The sequence below is a fragment of the Entamoeba invadens genome (genome assembly GCF_000330505.1).
Source record: "Entamoeba invadens IP1 unplaced genomic scaffold scaff_1105074725849, whole genome shotgun sequence".
Taxonomy (NCBI): domain Eukaryota; phylum Evosea; order Mastigamoebida; family Endamoebidae; genus Entamoeba; species Entamoeba invadens.
The window spans coordinates 296609-310373 of record NW_004440189.1 but is presented as its reverse complement, the minus strand read 5'-3'; the positions used below and the strand labels follow the sequence as shown (position 1 = coordinate 310373).

Genomic DNA, 13765 nt, shown 5'->3' with positions numbered 1-13765 from the left:
TCAATCAAAATGGAATGAAAACCAATAAAGAGAAAACAAAGAAAATTAAGCATATCCATAAAGAGTTCTGCCCTGTCTCTTAAGTGCGTACACAACATCCATTGCAGTCACAGTTCTTCTCTTTCCATGTTCAGTGTAAGTGACCGAGTCCCTAATGACTTGCTCTAAAAATTGCTTCAACACGTTTCGAGTTTCTTCGTAGACAAGGCCATTAATTCTCTTGACACCACCTCTACGCGCAAGTCTTCTAATGGCGGGTTTGGTGATTCCTTTCAACGCGTCTTGTTGTCCAGGCTTCGATCTGATTCTCTTTCCTCCTTTGGACGCTTTTGCACCTTTGGAACCCTTTCCAAGTACTACTCCTTTGCCTCCTTTTCCTCTTCCACTTCCGGTTTCTGTTGCCATGATGAAATCACGATTTGATTTTTTAGTTTTTTCCGTCTTTTTATAGTTCCTCAATTTAGGGTTGCACATTTTCTCTTTTTCTCGAAAAGAGAAAAAACACCGTTCCTCCCATTTCTCCATCTCTCAATCTTTAATTCCTTTGTGACAGTTTTTAATAACATTTGAATATCATTTTTGTATTTTTTGATTTATTTTGTATTTTTGAATTTTTTTTGTAAATCGAGTTTTTTTGAACGTCATGTGGTCGTCTTCACAGCCTTTGTGCCAATTTTCATATGAATATAGTTATATCACGCGAGGGAACTCAGACCCTCAAAAATCAGGCTCATCACTGAGCGACTCGAGTAATGTCGACTCCTTCTGTTTCTTTGAATATAACAACGACAAGTATTTTGCAATAGGAGACCACTCTGGAAGACTTTCAGTCTTTAATTACTTCAGTGGAGTTATACTCAAGTCGGTGACAATCAAATCATGTGCGACTGGACAACTCCGCGCAAAGAAGTTTGCGATGTTTCTGAAGGAAGTTATTGAAGAGACGGAGGAGAAGATCAAACGAGTGAATAAAGCAAGACTGTCGCGCGGGATCATTTCATTGCAAAAAACTGGACAAGTAATAGACACGACGCCGATACTGAAAGAGAACAATATCATCGACGACTACACCGCAGAGGCAAAGAAAAAGGAAGAGATCGACGCAGAATTGGCAAGTCTGACAAATGAAATGGATGAACTCAAAAAGATGCATCAAGATCTTCAAATACAATTCAAACAATTGACGCCATCAACTGAGTATATTTTATTGACAACAGCTGAGAATTATATTAAAGAAGTGTTTGAAAAATATAATTTTGATTGTGAGAGTAAAATGATATCAAGTGGAGCTATAGGAGATGTAGTCTTTTTAGATGGCGTTTTATGCGTCGCGTTTCGTAAAGATCTCCATAAAATCTCGTTCACGGAATTTATAGAAAATCAACAAGACGAATGGATTGTCAAAGAAGGTTCAAATACTGTACATGATGGAATGATCAAAAAAATCCACATCATCGATAATATCCTCGTTACTATTGCAAATGATAAAAAAATAGCTTTATGGACTATCCAGAACGAAATGCCCCTTTGTATCATTTTAAGAGAAAGCGATGATTATTACAAAACGTCCGAAGTCATTACTTATAACAACCAAAACTATTTGTTCATTTCACGACAAAACGAAATCCACGTCTTTTTGATGGACACACAAAATCCAACGAATTCTCACTTTCTCCAAAAACTCGAAGTCAACGGAAAATCAATCCACGAGGATGACGTGGACATCATTGCTCAAACCAGCCAAAACCGCATTTTAACGGCATCGTGTGAAGGTCGAGTAGTTATTTGGGATTTAAAATCTTTAACATTCTCTCAATTGATTCATTTAATTTCACATAACACTGATCAAAAGAAATTATATAATATATCGGCAATGGTTTCGGTTTTAGAAAGTAATGGCATAACTCATTATTTAACATTTGGGCAATGGATAGTCGCCCTTGAAGAGAAAAACGGGGTGTTTAGTGACATCTCTCCAAAACGAAATGAAGACGTATTTCAACAACCGTATGGAAAATATTCCGTTGACGTGACACATATTCTTACCATCGGAAATATCGTTTTGGTAGTCACGGCAGAAAGTGGGACTATTTATATTCACATGAAAAACAAAAAGCCACGTGGAAGAGATGAATTAGTTTTTATTGAAAGTATTAATCTCAATGGAAAAATAACGGCCGTACATATGTTAGATATAGACGAAGGGAGTTTCATAGTTACCATTAATGATGGGACTGTTTTGATGCTCAAAGATTCCGCAAAGGAAATGAAAAGAAGGCAGACATTGTTCCTCGCTGAAATGCAAGGATTTTAATAACTTTTTATTAATAGTTAATAGGTTATTTCGAATGATTCTGAAATGGTATGTTTATAATAGATTTTATTATTCTCCATACATCCAAAAAATATACTAAATTATAGTATACAAATAGTAACAAAAAGTCCAAAGAATTTTACTAAGAAAATTAAAGAATAACAGAACTAGTAAAACAGAAAAGGCAATGATCAAGGCTTTTTTCATTATCAACAACATGGGAAAAATCCGTTTGGTGCGGTTCTATAACCACGCAAAGGAAGAAGAACAACAGAAAGTCGTGAGAGACATGTATGCCCTTATGTGCAAAAGAACTGGAAAATCGTGTAACATCATTTCTGTCCCTCAATCTATTTGGGGAGAAAAGGGAATTACTGCTGTGTGTAGGACGTACGCAACACTCAGCTTCGTCTGTGTCTTCGACGATAATGAAAACGAGCTCTTCATCCACTCTCTCATTCAAGTTTGTGTTTATAATTAATTTATAATAAATTTACTATATTATTTTGTAGTATTTTTTTAATTAAAAGTTAAATTTCTTTTGTAAATACAATAAACTATAGTTTATTATAATTTTAAACTAATGAAACTAGATAGTGAATTCTACTTTTAAATTAGAATTAAATTATAAAAACAACTAAAATTTGACACACAGAAAATTGTAGAAGTTCTTGATAAGTGTTTTGAAAACGTCTGCGAGTTGGACCTTGTATTCCACGCTGATAGAGTACATTATGTCCTCAATGAATTCATTCAAGCGGGTTTGATACTTAATATAGACACGGACAATATCGTCAAAGTCCTAACGGAACAAGCCACACTCGAGAAAACAGACGCCCCGGCCATCAAACAGACTGCTGTGAACGTTTAATTCGATCATTTCTTATTTTTCATTTTGTTTTCGTTTGAGTCGTTCCACAATATTAAGTGGGAATAGTGATTGATTCATTTTCAACTATTAAAAATTAAGTTAATAAAAACCGTTTAATTTATGAAAAATTCCAAAATAGTTTTAATAACTTTGTTTTCCGTTGAAACTAGAAAGGGAAACTAAGTAGCAATCTTGTTATTTGAAAAAAACAAATCTCCGTTTTTTCATTATTTTTCAATTTTTTCGTAATGCTTTTTTGTTCTATAAGAATATTTTAATCTCGAATTGGTCAAAAAAAAGATTGAAAATGATCAATTATATTATACTTATAGTTACAAATACAATACACATATTGTACATTTTCATTAACAAATGAGAAGTAAAAAAGTTGATAAATATAAATTAGCAAAGTCAGAAAATAGATTGAGGAAAGCCGAACGACACGATATTTGAGCGAAGAAAGTACTGCAAAAAGAACAGAAAACAACAAATGACCGACGCCACCGAAATGATGAAAATGATCGACTTTCTCCCACCAAGAACACACAAGCCAAGAGACCACGGTTTTACAATGGTCATGGACAAAGGTCTTGGTCCGCATGAGACCGAGGACTTGTGCATCACCGCCGCACCATATATCGACTTTCTTAAGCTTGGATTCGGTACCTCTGTTTTTACTGGTGGACTCAGAGAGAAACTTGCTATTTACAAAAAGTATGGCGTTGAAATGTATGTAGGAGGAACATTTTTAGAAGCGTTCATTGCAAGAAACAAGATGCCAGAGTTTCACAAAATTATGAAAGAGTTTGGAATCAAGATGGTTGAAGTGAGTGATGGCTCATACGAGATGGGCGCCGAGAAGAAGATTGAAATAATCAAGGAATGCACCCAACATGGCTACTATGTTTTATCGGAAGTGGGCAACAAGTGTAAAGACCGAGAATACACCAAAGAGGAGTGGACTGATTCAATGAAGGCCGAACTTGCTGCCGGATCAAAGGTTGTGATTATCGAAGCACGTGAGAGTGGGACCACTGGAATTTATAACAAGGACGGGAGTGTTAACAAGGATATGGTCGACTATTTGTGTAAGGCTGTTGATCCCAAGAAGGTGATGTGGGAGGCCCCAATGAAAAGTCAACAAGCTTGGCTCATTGACACTTTTGGCATTAACGTCAATCTTGGGAATATTGCTCCCACTGATGCAATTGCGCTTGAAGCACTTAGAAACGGGTTGAGAGGAGACACCTTTGCCCAAATTCTTGCAGGAAAGTTCTAAATTGGTCTTTTTTAATACTTTATGTTTAAATCCCACGTAATAAGTGTTATTACTACTTATAATATGAATAATGTATTTTATAATATAGAATTATTATATTAAATTTTAAAACAGATCAACAAATAATATTATAGTTCTCTGAATTATAAAATATAATATAATTAAAACAAGTAAAAAGTAAAAGAAAACAATCAGTCAAGCCTTCGTCTGGAGTTGAATAATGAAATCCCTTTGTGTTTTGAGGGACGCTTTCAATTCAATAAGATACCTTTCTTCGATATCAACAGAGACATTGACATCGACAGTGTTTGCCTTTGCAAACTCCTCAAGTTGTTTAGATAGCTCTTCAAGCTTTTTCACGTGTTCGACTTCTTGAGGTGTCAAATGTGTTCTGAACGCAACAAGTGCCTCCCTCACTTTTTGTTGTTGGGCTTTGATTTGTTTGTTTCGTTGGTTGATGTACAGTTGCTTTGAGTGTAGTGCTGTGACGCCGTCGATGATTCGTTGAGTTCGTTGTAAACAAATAGCCAATCGGCTTTGAATTTCGTTTGAGTCTTTCACCGCAGCTAAAACCCTTTTTGTCAGTTGTGCCATATATCGTCGTTTTTACACAAAACAAACTCAATGGTTATCTTCCCGTATTCCACTTCCATTGCTTTAATCACTTCAACAGCTTTGTTTAATTCACCCATTTCTCTTTTTCTCAGTTCTTTGTAAATGTCTTAAAATGATATAACATTTTAATAACATTTTTAAAAACAATCAAATAACATTATTAATACCATTTTTTGTTTTTATCATACTGTTATTAATACTGTTGTTAATTTTAGTAATAATGTTGTACTGAAAATAAATTAATATTTAATAGTATATTTGTTATTACTGTGGTTATTAAAGAAGAATGAAGCTTGTAGAACAACTTAAAAGTTAATGACATCAATAGAAGAGAAACCACAAGAGAAAACGGAGAAAACGCTGTTGTACAAACCACTATATCCCCCTTCACCAGACATTACAAAGAAAGTCGAAACAAAAGAAGACGCATTCAAGTTTATTAAAACACTGGACGAACATTTGCTATCTAATAATGGGTATGTTTTATTCGAAAAGATTATTCAATTCATATTTGAGAACCCTGTGTTGGGATATTACGCCTTTCCACATTACATTAAGTTGACTGACACGACAAAAATTCCATATTTCAACTTCGTGAGATATTTGGTGATATACGCACCTTTCCAAACGCTTCCTAATGGATTTTTGGAAGTCATTATTTCAAGAACAATTGATGTGATCAAGCACCATCTTAAACGAGATACCCTAGATGACACAGATGCGGTCTTATATGAGTGTTACCAAATCCTTATCCACGCGATATCATCGAAGCCAGAAATTGAAAAACTCATTCTGAAAGACTCGGATGATATATTCAGTCCATTAATAGGAAAAGATCCATTACAATTCAAAGACTTAAGAAAGACTCTGCACCTTCTTTTAGACCAACTTAAAGAGAAAAATGGTATACTAACAAACTTACTCAACAATTTGAAAAAGATCGAAATTGACTGCGCGAAGAGTATCTTTGAGAAGAAAAGAACGAAACATGAATTTTGTGGAATGGAGAATTGTGGTGCGACGTGTTACATCAACTCTGCAATACAACAACTCCACGCGAATAAAGACTTTAGAGAATGGGTATTAAAAAGTGACTCGAAAGGGTCTCACGCTGTTTTAAAAACGTTATTTGAACGCATGAATCACGAAGAAAGTTATGTGACCACAAAAGATGTCATTCAAAATGTCTTAGGTGATGGAAAAAGTATTGAGACGGGCATACAAGACGACTCATATCTTTTCCTCACCAACCTACTTGAGTCCATTCGTGAAGAGAATGCAAGTGACGTGAAGAGTTATCAGATCATTATCAACAGCACTTTGAAATGTACAAAATGTGGAACGTCGAGAACTTCGTCTGAGAATTCTTCATCAATTCGAATTGATTGTGTCCACAGTGACACATTCGAAGATGCACTTCTTAAGATGACAGAAGAAGAGTCTGTGAGTGGCGTCGAGTGTCAAAATTGTAAAGAAAGGACTGAACATACAAAGACACTTACCTTTTCGACTCCTGAAGTTTTAATCATAGGTATCAACCACAATAAAACAAGTGAAGGAGGAATCAACTATAAGTTGAATAAGTACTTTGAGTTTCCATTGGCACTCAATTGGAACAACGAGAATATGGAACTGAGTGGAATCATCTTACACAGTGGTAATGTCAATGCGGGGCATTATACGTCAATCATTAAAGGAGACAATGGCAGGTGGTGGAAGTGTAACGACAAAATAGTAGTGGAATACAATGAACGACGTATTAAAGAAGACAGCTATGGGAGTCAGTCCAACTCCTTGTCCGCCTCTGTCTTGTTCTATAAGAAGAGTGTCGAGAAAGTCTGTAAAGAGAGTGAAGAAGAGAAGAATGAGGAGTTTTTGAGTCATTTACTTCCCATGTGGAGTGACGATTTGTTGTATAAAGATCTTGAAAAGATGCATACTGAGACGTGGATTTTGATGGTATTATGGTATGGAGGAGATCCCTCCAAATTTACTGATTATGAAAATATGAAGTTTGATGCAAATAAAGAGGAGAACATGACTACAATTTCCGCGTTAAAAAAATATGGACTACCAAAGTCAATTGTAGAGACTATAGAAGGCAAACATTCATTCAAATATGTGAAGAACATGATTCAGTTTTTGTGTTCGAATAATGAAGGGAAGAGTTGGGTTCTTGAGTGTTTACTCAAGATGACTACTATTCAAACAACACAAAGACAACACTTCGCAATCGCTTCCTTAATCGAAATGTTACCAAATGATGTAACCCCCACAAAAGACTCTATAAATGTACTTGAAAAGCTGTGTAATACACCAAATATAAATGAAGACATGTACTTAATATTACTCAACACTCTTAACGTCTGCCAAGTAACTTCTTTAGAAAACAATTTCATCACTCAAACACTTTTGCTCTACAAAAACGTGTCAAACATTTCAAAGTGTTATCCATCACTTAAGAAATCATTGACTAAATACACAATACTCACTGACATCTCCCCCGTGTTAAATTCCTTTGTCGATTCTTACTCAAATGAAAAGGACCAACAAAAGCGTGGCGAATGGAAAGACTTCATTGTCTCCACCATCAAACGTCTTCCTCAAGAAATCAACCAAAAAGTGGTAGCGTACTCCCTCAATCATTTTTCCACCGACGAGTTGGTCTGTGCACTCACTGATTAGACGTTAATTCAGTTGTTATCTCTTGAACTATCATTTAATGGTAAATAACTAATAAAAATAGAAAATGTCATACCCATTAGTTATTCAATGTTCATGTCGATGAGGCGGTTTGGATTCTGGCAACAACTGCTTTACGGATCATCTCCTTCAACTTATTTTCAATTTGTTTCTTCTTAATTTCGTCATTGACTGCAATTCGAGCTCTCAAGCATCTCTTCAAATAAAGGACCTTCTTCTTGAGCATATACTCCTTCTGCAACTTGTCTTTAAAGTCTTTTAAAGCTTCTTTAGCATTCAATTTGGATTCTTTGATCACACTCTTCTGAACACCTTTTCTCTTCAAGATGTTAGTGACCATAGCAATATTAGCCTTCTGCTCGACTTCATCCAAATCATCAAGATGAGTGTTGTGTTTCAAAAACTCTTGTGAAGCTTTCAATTGCATCTTTTGCTTTTCCTTCAATGCAGACAATTTGTAGAACTCATCCTTCAACTTTTGGATCTCAATGCGTTCTTTCACAGTTTGCAAATTTGCGTCTTGTGACTGTAACTTCAAGATTTTCTTTTTGAGTTGAACGGAATTATCCAAGATCTTGAGTTTGTCGTTCAACATTTGTTGTTTTGTGATCATTTTCTTACTTGATTTGACGGCTTGACTCAAGATTTTTCGTTTCATTTCGTTCTCGTATTGGTCTTCCTTCTTCCACATCGTTCGCATTTGTTGTCTCAACAATTCTTCTCTTTTCTTCGAGTACATGACCTTCTTAAACGCAACCCGCCTTTTCGCTTCTTCAATTTCCTTTTTCTGTATCTTCATGAGGGCGGCCAATTTCTTCCCTTCGACAACTCTTTCGTGGTCAAACAGTTCTTTCTCAAGTCTCAACTTATCAATTTCCTCTTGGACAACACGTCTTGTGTCAAGGAGATATTTCCCTTTCTTCTCGACAAGCTCCGCCAACAATTTTTTGTCGATGATCTTCTCCTTTTTCTTCAACAATTCGATCCTCTTCTTCTCTTTGTAGTCTTCAAACGCTTTTCTTGCACACGATATTTGACTTAATTTGTGCGTCTTCAGTTCCGCAAGTTGTTTGTATATCATTGTAATCATCTCCGCGTTCCGAGTGATCTTCGCGGCCTTCAGTTGTTCTGCAAGTATCAGTCTCTTTCTTCTATTAATCTCTCTGATCTTTGCTTCCCTCTTTCTTAGTGCCAAAAGTTTCATTTCCTCTCCCGTTTGAAGTCTTCTAATTTCGTCCTTAGTATTTTCAAGTTCTTTAATTCTGGTGACCAACTTCTTATACTCGACCTTTCGGACTTCTTCAACAGCTTTTTGTGTCTCTTGTTTTCGTCTATTTTTACGTTCCAAGTCATTCACAAGTCTTCTCCGTGTTCTCATCTCTTCAGCCATCGTCTCGATATTTGTTTTAGCCTCTTCGAGTGTTCTCACATATTCAACACGCAAGTCGTTCAATTTACTTTTCTTCTCCGAAAGTTCATTCATCAATTTAGTGTTATTGTTGTACTCTTCGATTTTGGTTTTCAGGGTGGCGGTGATCCCGCTCTTCTCTACGGATGACCGTGTCTTTGAAAATTCAATTGTTCGATTCAACTCGCTTTGCTTTTGGTTCAATTCCGCTATCTTGGTCTCGACTTTTAAAATCTCCGCAGTGATATTCAATACGGCCTTTTTCGTCACTTTGGTCCTGTTCCGTTGCAACTGTTTGTGAATCAATTCCTCTTGTGTGCGATTCCCAAACACCTTCGGCGTCGTACGGAAACTGTCGGCATACGCTTTTTGCATCTCTTTCTCGACTACTTTCTCTACGTGTTTCGATGTCTCGGGGTCCAGAGCAATAACGGCATTTTTCCCAAGGCAAAGAACTCCAAAAAGCAACACTACAAGTATGTTGATTTTTACCATTCCAAAATAATACGTATTTTCAAGTTCTTTTTTGTTTTTTCTTTTTTATATGTTCTTTGATTTTCGTTCTTTAGTTTTTTTTATTATTTTCTTTCTTAGTATTTTTAGTGTTGGACATTTGTTTCATGTTATTACCATCTTTTTATTTTTTATAATTAAAAATATCATATTTTTTAATTAATTCATTTTCTTAATTAATAATTAATTCATTATTAATTATAATAAGTAAGTTAAGTCATAAAAGAATTATTTATTAACTATTTTGAATAATAATTTGAAATAATAAAAATATTTAATAAATAATTAATTAAATAGATATTATTAATTATTTATACAACTCATTAATTAATTCTATCCAAAAAACGAAAATGTTATATATAACACAAATAAAACAACGAACTACAAAAAAAGTGAAGCTAATATAATCTAATATAAATTTAAACGAAAACCATTAAATAAACTAAAGAACTGCTGAGTAAAAATTGGAATAAGACTCTTACTTTCCCCTCCAAAGCCCGAGTAAATAACCTTTTCCATAACTGAGTGCTCCACTGAGACTTACGTCAGCAAAACTCGATTCGCTTCCCTCAACATTTTTGAAATTAACCCGATTTGCGACAGCTTCTGGGTCGACTTCAAGAATGATTCCGTCGTCAATGACTTCGTCGATGGTGATTGCCACTTTATCGTAAAACTCGAGGGCAACTTTCTTATCAAATCCCTTTTTAAATATGATGTTGAACGCATCGACAATGCAACTCAGTCCCGTGTTCACAAATAATTCGTTTTCGTTGGGGTCTGTAAGTGCCGCGATTATCAGGTCCGAGACGGTATTGTATATCACAACGTATTTGTCTAACAAAAACAGTTCGCTGTTCCCTTTCATCCCGACGGATTTTGATATGCGCTCTTCAATGTCAATCTGTTTTGCTAAAGGGACGGACGGATTTTTGTCGTAGAACTTACTGTACAGGCGCTTTCCATCGAGGTCCGTAATGAGGAGTGCCTTAATTGTTGGGCTGGTCATTGATTTTTCAGTTTGGGAGATCTGAAAAATCAGAAAGGTGATTTTGATGGAAAGCGTTGTGATTTTGAACACCTCAGGTGATGTCCTTTTTCAATCTATCCGTTTGTTAAATGCATTTTCGTTCCACTGTTTTAATTCTTACGTTGTGTAGTTTGAGAAGTTGAGATATGATCATCACTTTTTTTGCTCAATCTCAACTTAACGTTCTCTGAAACTCGGAACGAAACAACATTTAAGGCTTAATGGCGAGGAATTTTCAAAAATTAATGTGTAGAACAAAAGTATCTTAAGTGCATCGATTTTTACGTACAGAATTTGCTAAACAACGAAAGAGACAATTTTGTTATATCAAATGATGTGCTGTTTGTGAGGTACATCAGAAACGGACTGCACTTCTTGACATTCACAGAAAAAAACTACTCCGTTGCCATCTGCATCTCTTTGCTGCAACAAATAGCAACAGCCATTGGAGATCTATGCAACGGGACGAACGAAAACGAAATACGAACAAACCTTATTCGAGTAAGTGAGATTATCGACGAATTGACAAAAAAGATATCCCTTAAACCGTACCACATTGTCTCCCCGTTAGTCTCCACTTTTTCATTGTCTCAAATGTTTAGTGGAAATGAGAATGATGGAATTTTTGTCGAACACATTGAAACACTCAGCAGCAATGGGAACATTTCTGGTATTATAAACATTAAAAGCTCTGTACCACAACAATTCAACTTCGTGTTAAAACACCCGGAAGATGTAGTTTTTTATGGAACAAAACCACAGAATGGTTTTGTATCGATCCCACTCTTGTTCGGAACTACTCGTGTACTCTCATACAAAATGCACAAAGAAGTAAACCCACCATTTTTGATCCAGATGAAAGTCGAGAAAAACGAAAATTACATCAAATTTGTTGTATCAGTAACACAACGTGTAATCGGAAAGTGCTATTTGATATTCCATCGACCAAGCCATATCACAACCGTGAGGACCATTGATGGAAATGGGGTTTTGGATCTTCTCAGTTATCACGACAAAGTGCGCTATTCCGTTATTGGGACGGGTTCTTTGAAGTTCTCATACCAAGATGGTGTGGTTCCGTGTGTTTCTGATTTCCCTTTTGTGACGGTTGAATTTGAAGCAGAAAAGACAATTGTGTCTGGGACCCAAATCATTCGCCTATCTCCGGAGAGAAAGGAAACACCGGTTTATCTTAAGCAAGCCACAAAACAAGGCTCTTGGACAATAAGAGTTGTGTAATTGTTCTTTCTCGCTTTTGTTTGCGTACATATTCTATTTTTATTATATCTTACCAAATTTAACACTTAAAACGACTCAATCAAAATAGATACAACCACCCTAACGTTTTCTTGGTGTTTGGTAAACAGTAGCTATAATATCACCAGTCAACGTCTTTGCCTCATACTTCTTTCGTTTGTCATTTTCTTTAGCTTTGATTTGTGAATTTAAGAGTGTCTGCTCAGTCTTTCTAATGTCTTGCTTCAAAAGCTTAATCTGTTCCTCGACAGCCTCTTTTCTCTCGAGCTCATGTGACACGTCTATTTTTTCGTAGATTTGCGTGACATCAATCAAATCGCACGGTTCAACCTTTTCAGGAACACCAGCTTTGTTGTATACGATTGTTTTGCTTCGGTGGAATAATAACCGCTTTTGAAGTCGAAGGAGTGCGTTTTTCTTAACCATTAAGATGTGTTCGAGATCTTTTATTGACTCGGCATCGTTCTCGTCTCTTCTAACCATTCTGTGCTTTTTGCGGTCTATGACATATTCGTCCATTTTAGAGCTGTATTCATCAGGGTTTTTTAATGTTGCCTGTCGTTGCAAATATACTTTTGTTTCATTCTGCAATTTTTTGATGCGAGAACGGTGAATGAAATCTTTTCTGCGTTGCAACGTACCTTTTAACCCGTTTGGTTGTTTACGCTCTTTGTGGACAGTCTGGTTGTATGGGTTTCTTCCCATGTTTAGCTTTATACTGTTTATAAAGTTACTAGGGTTTTATAATAAAAAATTATACTTAAATAATTGTTTGTGTTTAACAATTATCTAAATTTTTATTAATGGTTTTTACTCAATAATTCAATGCTATAAATTAGTATGAAGTACTGGATGGTTACTAGGCTTTGCACCCGAGATTATTATTGCCAAAAATTAGTATCGAAAACGCTAATAAAACGGGGCAATTTTTCTTTCCCGTTTTATTAGCTTTTTTATTAACTAATTTTTAATAATAAAATTTTCAGGTGCGAAGCCTAATGGTTACTCTACCTTATGCAAAACTTTTTTAACACTTAAAATAACGCCCTTGTTTTTGTTTTGGCTTGTTTTTACAGGGATATTAATCCATTATTTAATCATGTTCCTTTTTTGGCTTGTCTATAGTTTATGCACATAATACAATCTCTAAAAAAATGTAAATTTATTTAATAAACTCGAGAGTTCCCGATTTTTAGACCACTTGAATTATGTTCAATGTTATTTAAAGTGTTAAATATATTTTAATTAATAAAAACTATTTTTAATAATTTAAAAATAAAATAGTTTTTAATGTTTTATTTGGATTATTAAACTAAATAATGGTTAATATTAATTACAATTTATTTGGAAAAATCTTGTATAAGGCTAAGTTTTAAATAAGGTAGAGTAACCATAATGTATATAGTTACTTTATAATGTATATCGATAAAATCTTATTAATAAATTATTTGAACATGTTATATAATTTTAAGTAAAAATATAGTTTATAAAATAAATATATTATATTTTATGATTAAAATATGGTTCTGATGTGATTAACATTTGGATCAATGTGATTAAAACATTTTGGTTACATTAATGAAATTGACAATTGAATACAATGATTATTATTATAAAATATGGTTGAAGTTTTGATTTTAATCAAAGAAATTTCTAATCTCATTCAAAGTTTGTTAAACTTGTCAAAAAATCAAATGACTTTTAATTTATTTAAAAAACAATAAACTTATATTATGAAAACATAATTATGATAAACCAAATATTAAATCGAGAAT

At 34.7% G+C, this 13765-nt stretch overlaps 10 protein-coding genes across 10 annotated transcripts; 5 read left to right on the top strand and 5 right to left on the bottom strand.

Annotated features, from left to right (window-relative positions):
• Nucleotides 1-45: 45 nt before the first annotated feature.
• EIN_224250 (histone H4, putative) lies at nucleotides 46-474 on the bottom strand (the record flags this gene model as incomplete). Its single annotated transcript, XM_004254905.1, has 1 exon — nucleotides 46-474. The coding sequence occupies one exon, from the start codon at nucleotides 472-474 to the stop codon at nucleotides 46-48; it is 429 nt and encodes a 142-aa protein (XP_004254953.1).
• A 169-nt stretch (nucleotides 475-643) lies between these two features.
• Nucleotides 644-2314, top strand: EIN_224240 (hypothetical protein; the record flags this gene model as incomplete). The annotated part of the gene is made up of 1 exon (XM_004254904.1): nucleotides 644-2314. One exon carries the CDS (start codon nucleotides 644-646, stop codon nucleotides 2312-2314), a length of 1671 nt encoding a protein of 556 aa, XP_004254952.1.
• Nucleotides 2315-2501: 187 nt separating this feature from the next.
• On the top strand, nucleotides 2502-3185 carry EIN_224230 (AP-3 complex subunit sigma-2, putative; the record flags this gene model as incomplete). Its single annotated transcript, XM_004254903.1, has 2 exons — nucleotides 2502-2777; nucleotides 2970-3185. The coding sequence occupies 2 exons, from the start codon at nucleotides 2502-2504 to the stop codon at nucleotides 3183-3185; spliced, it is 492 nt and encodes a 163-aa protein (XP_004254951.1).
• Nucleotides 3186-3675: 490 nt separating this feature from the next.
• Nucleotides 3676-4464, top strand: EIN_224220 (phosphosulfolactate synthase, putative; the record flags this gene model as incomplete). Its single annotated transcript, XM_004254902.1, has 1 exon — nucleotides 3676-4464. The coding sequence occupies one exon, from the start codon at nucleotides 3676-3678 to the stop codon at nucleotides 4462-4464; it is 789 nt and encodes a 262-aa protein (XP_004254950.1).
• Nucleotides 4465-4659: 195 nt separating this feature from the next.
• Nucleotides 4660-5156, bottom strand: EIN_224210 (hypothetical protein; the record flags this gene model as incomplete). Its single annotated transcript, XM_004254901.1, has 2 exons — nucleotides 4660-5038; nucleotides 5086-5156. The coding sequence occupies 2 exons, from the start codon at nucleotides 5154-5156 to the stop codon at nucleotides 4660-4662; spliced, it is 450 nt and encodes a 149-aa protein (XP_004254949.1).
• A 238-nt stretch (nucleotides 5157-5394) lies between these two features.
• EIN_224200 (hypothetical protein) lies at nucleotides 5395-7764 on the top strand (the record flags this gene model as incomplete). The annotated part of the gene is made up of 1 exon (XM_004254900.1): nucleotides 5395-7764. One exon carries the CDS (start codon nucleotides 5395-5397, stop codon nucleotides 7762-7764), a length of 2370 nt encoding a protein of 789 aa, XP_004254948.1.
• A 91-nt stretch (nucleotides 7765-7855) lies between these two features.
• Nucleotides 7856-9685, bottom strand: EIN_224190 (progesterone-induced-blocking factor, putative; the record flags this gene model as incomplete). The annotated part of the gene is made up of 1 exon (XM_004254899.1): nucleotides 7856-9685. The coding sequence occupies one exon, from the start codon at nucleotides 9683-9685 to the stop codon at nucleotides 7856-7858; it is 1830 nt and encodes a 609-aa protein (XP_004254947.1).
• A 496-nt stretch (nucleotides 9686-10181) lies between these two features.
• Nucleotides 10182-10712, bottom strand: EIN_224180 (zeta-coat protein, putative; the record flags this gene model as incomplete). The annotated part of the gene is made up of 1 exon (XM_004254898.1): nucleotides 10182-10712. One exon carries the CDS (start codon nucleotides 10710-10712, stop codon nucleotides 10182-10184), a length of 531 nt encoding a protein of 176 aa, XP_004254946.1.
• Nucleotides 10713-10758: 46 nt separating this feature from the next.
• Nucleotides 10759-11972, top strand: EIN_224170 (hypothetical protein; the record flags this gene model as incomplete). The annotated part of the gene is made up of 2 exons (XM_004254897.1): nucleotides 10759-10813; nucleotides 10987-11972. The coding sequence occupies 2 exons, from the start codon at nucleotides 10759-10761 to the stop codon at nucleotides 11970-11972; spliced, it is 1041 nt and encodes a 346-aa protein (XP_004254945.1).
• A 99-nt stretch (nucleotides 11973-12071) lies between these two features.
• EIN_224160 (hypothetical protein) lies at nucleotides 12072-12695 on the bottom strand (the record flags this gene model as incomplete). Its single annotated transcript, XM_004254896.1, has 1 exon — nucleotides 12072-12695. The coding sequence occupies one exon, from the start codon at nucleotides 12693-12695 to the stop codon at nucleotides 12072-12074; it is 624 nt and encodes a 207-aa protein (XP_004254944.1).
• Nucleotides 12696-13765: the final 1070 nt, after the last annotated feature.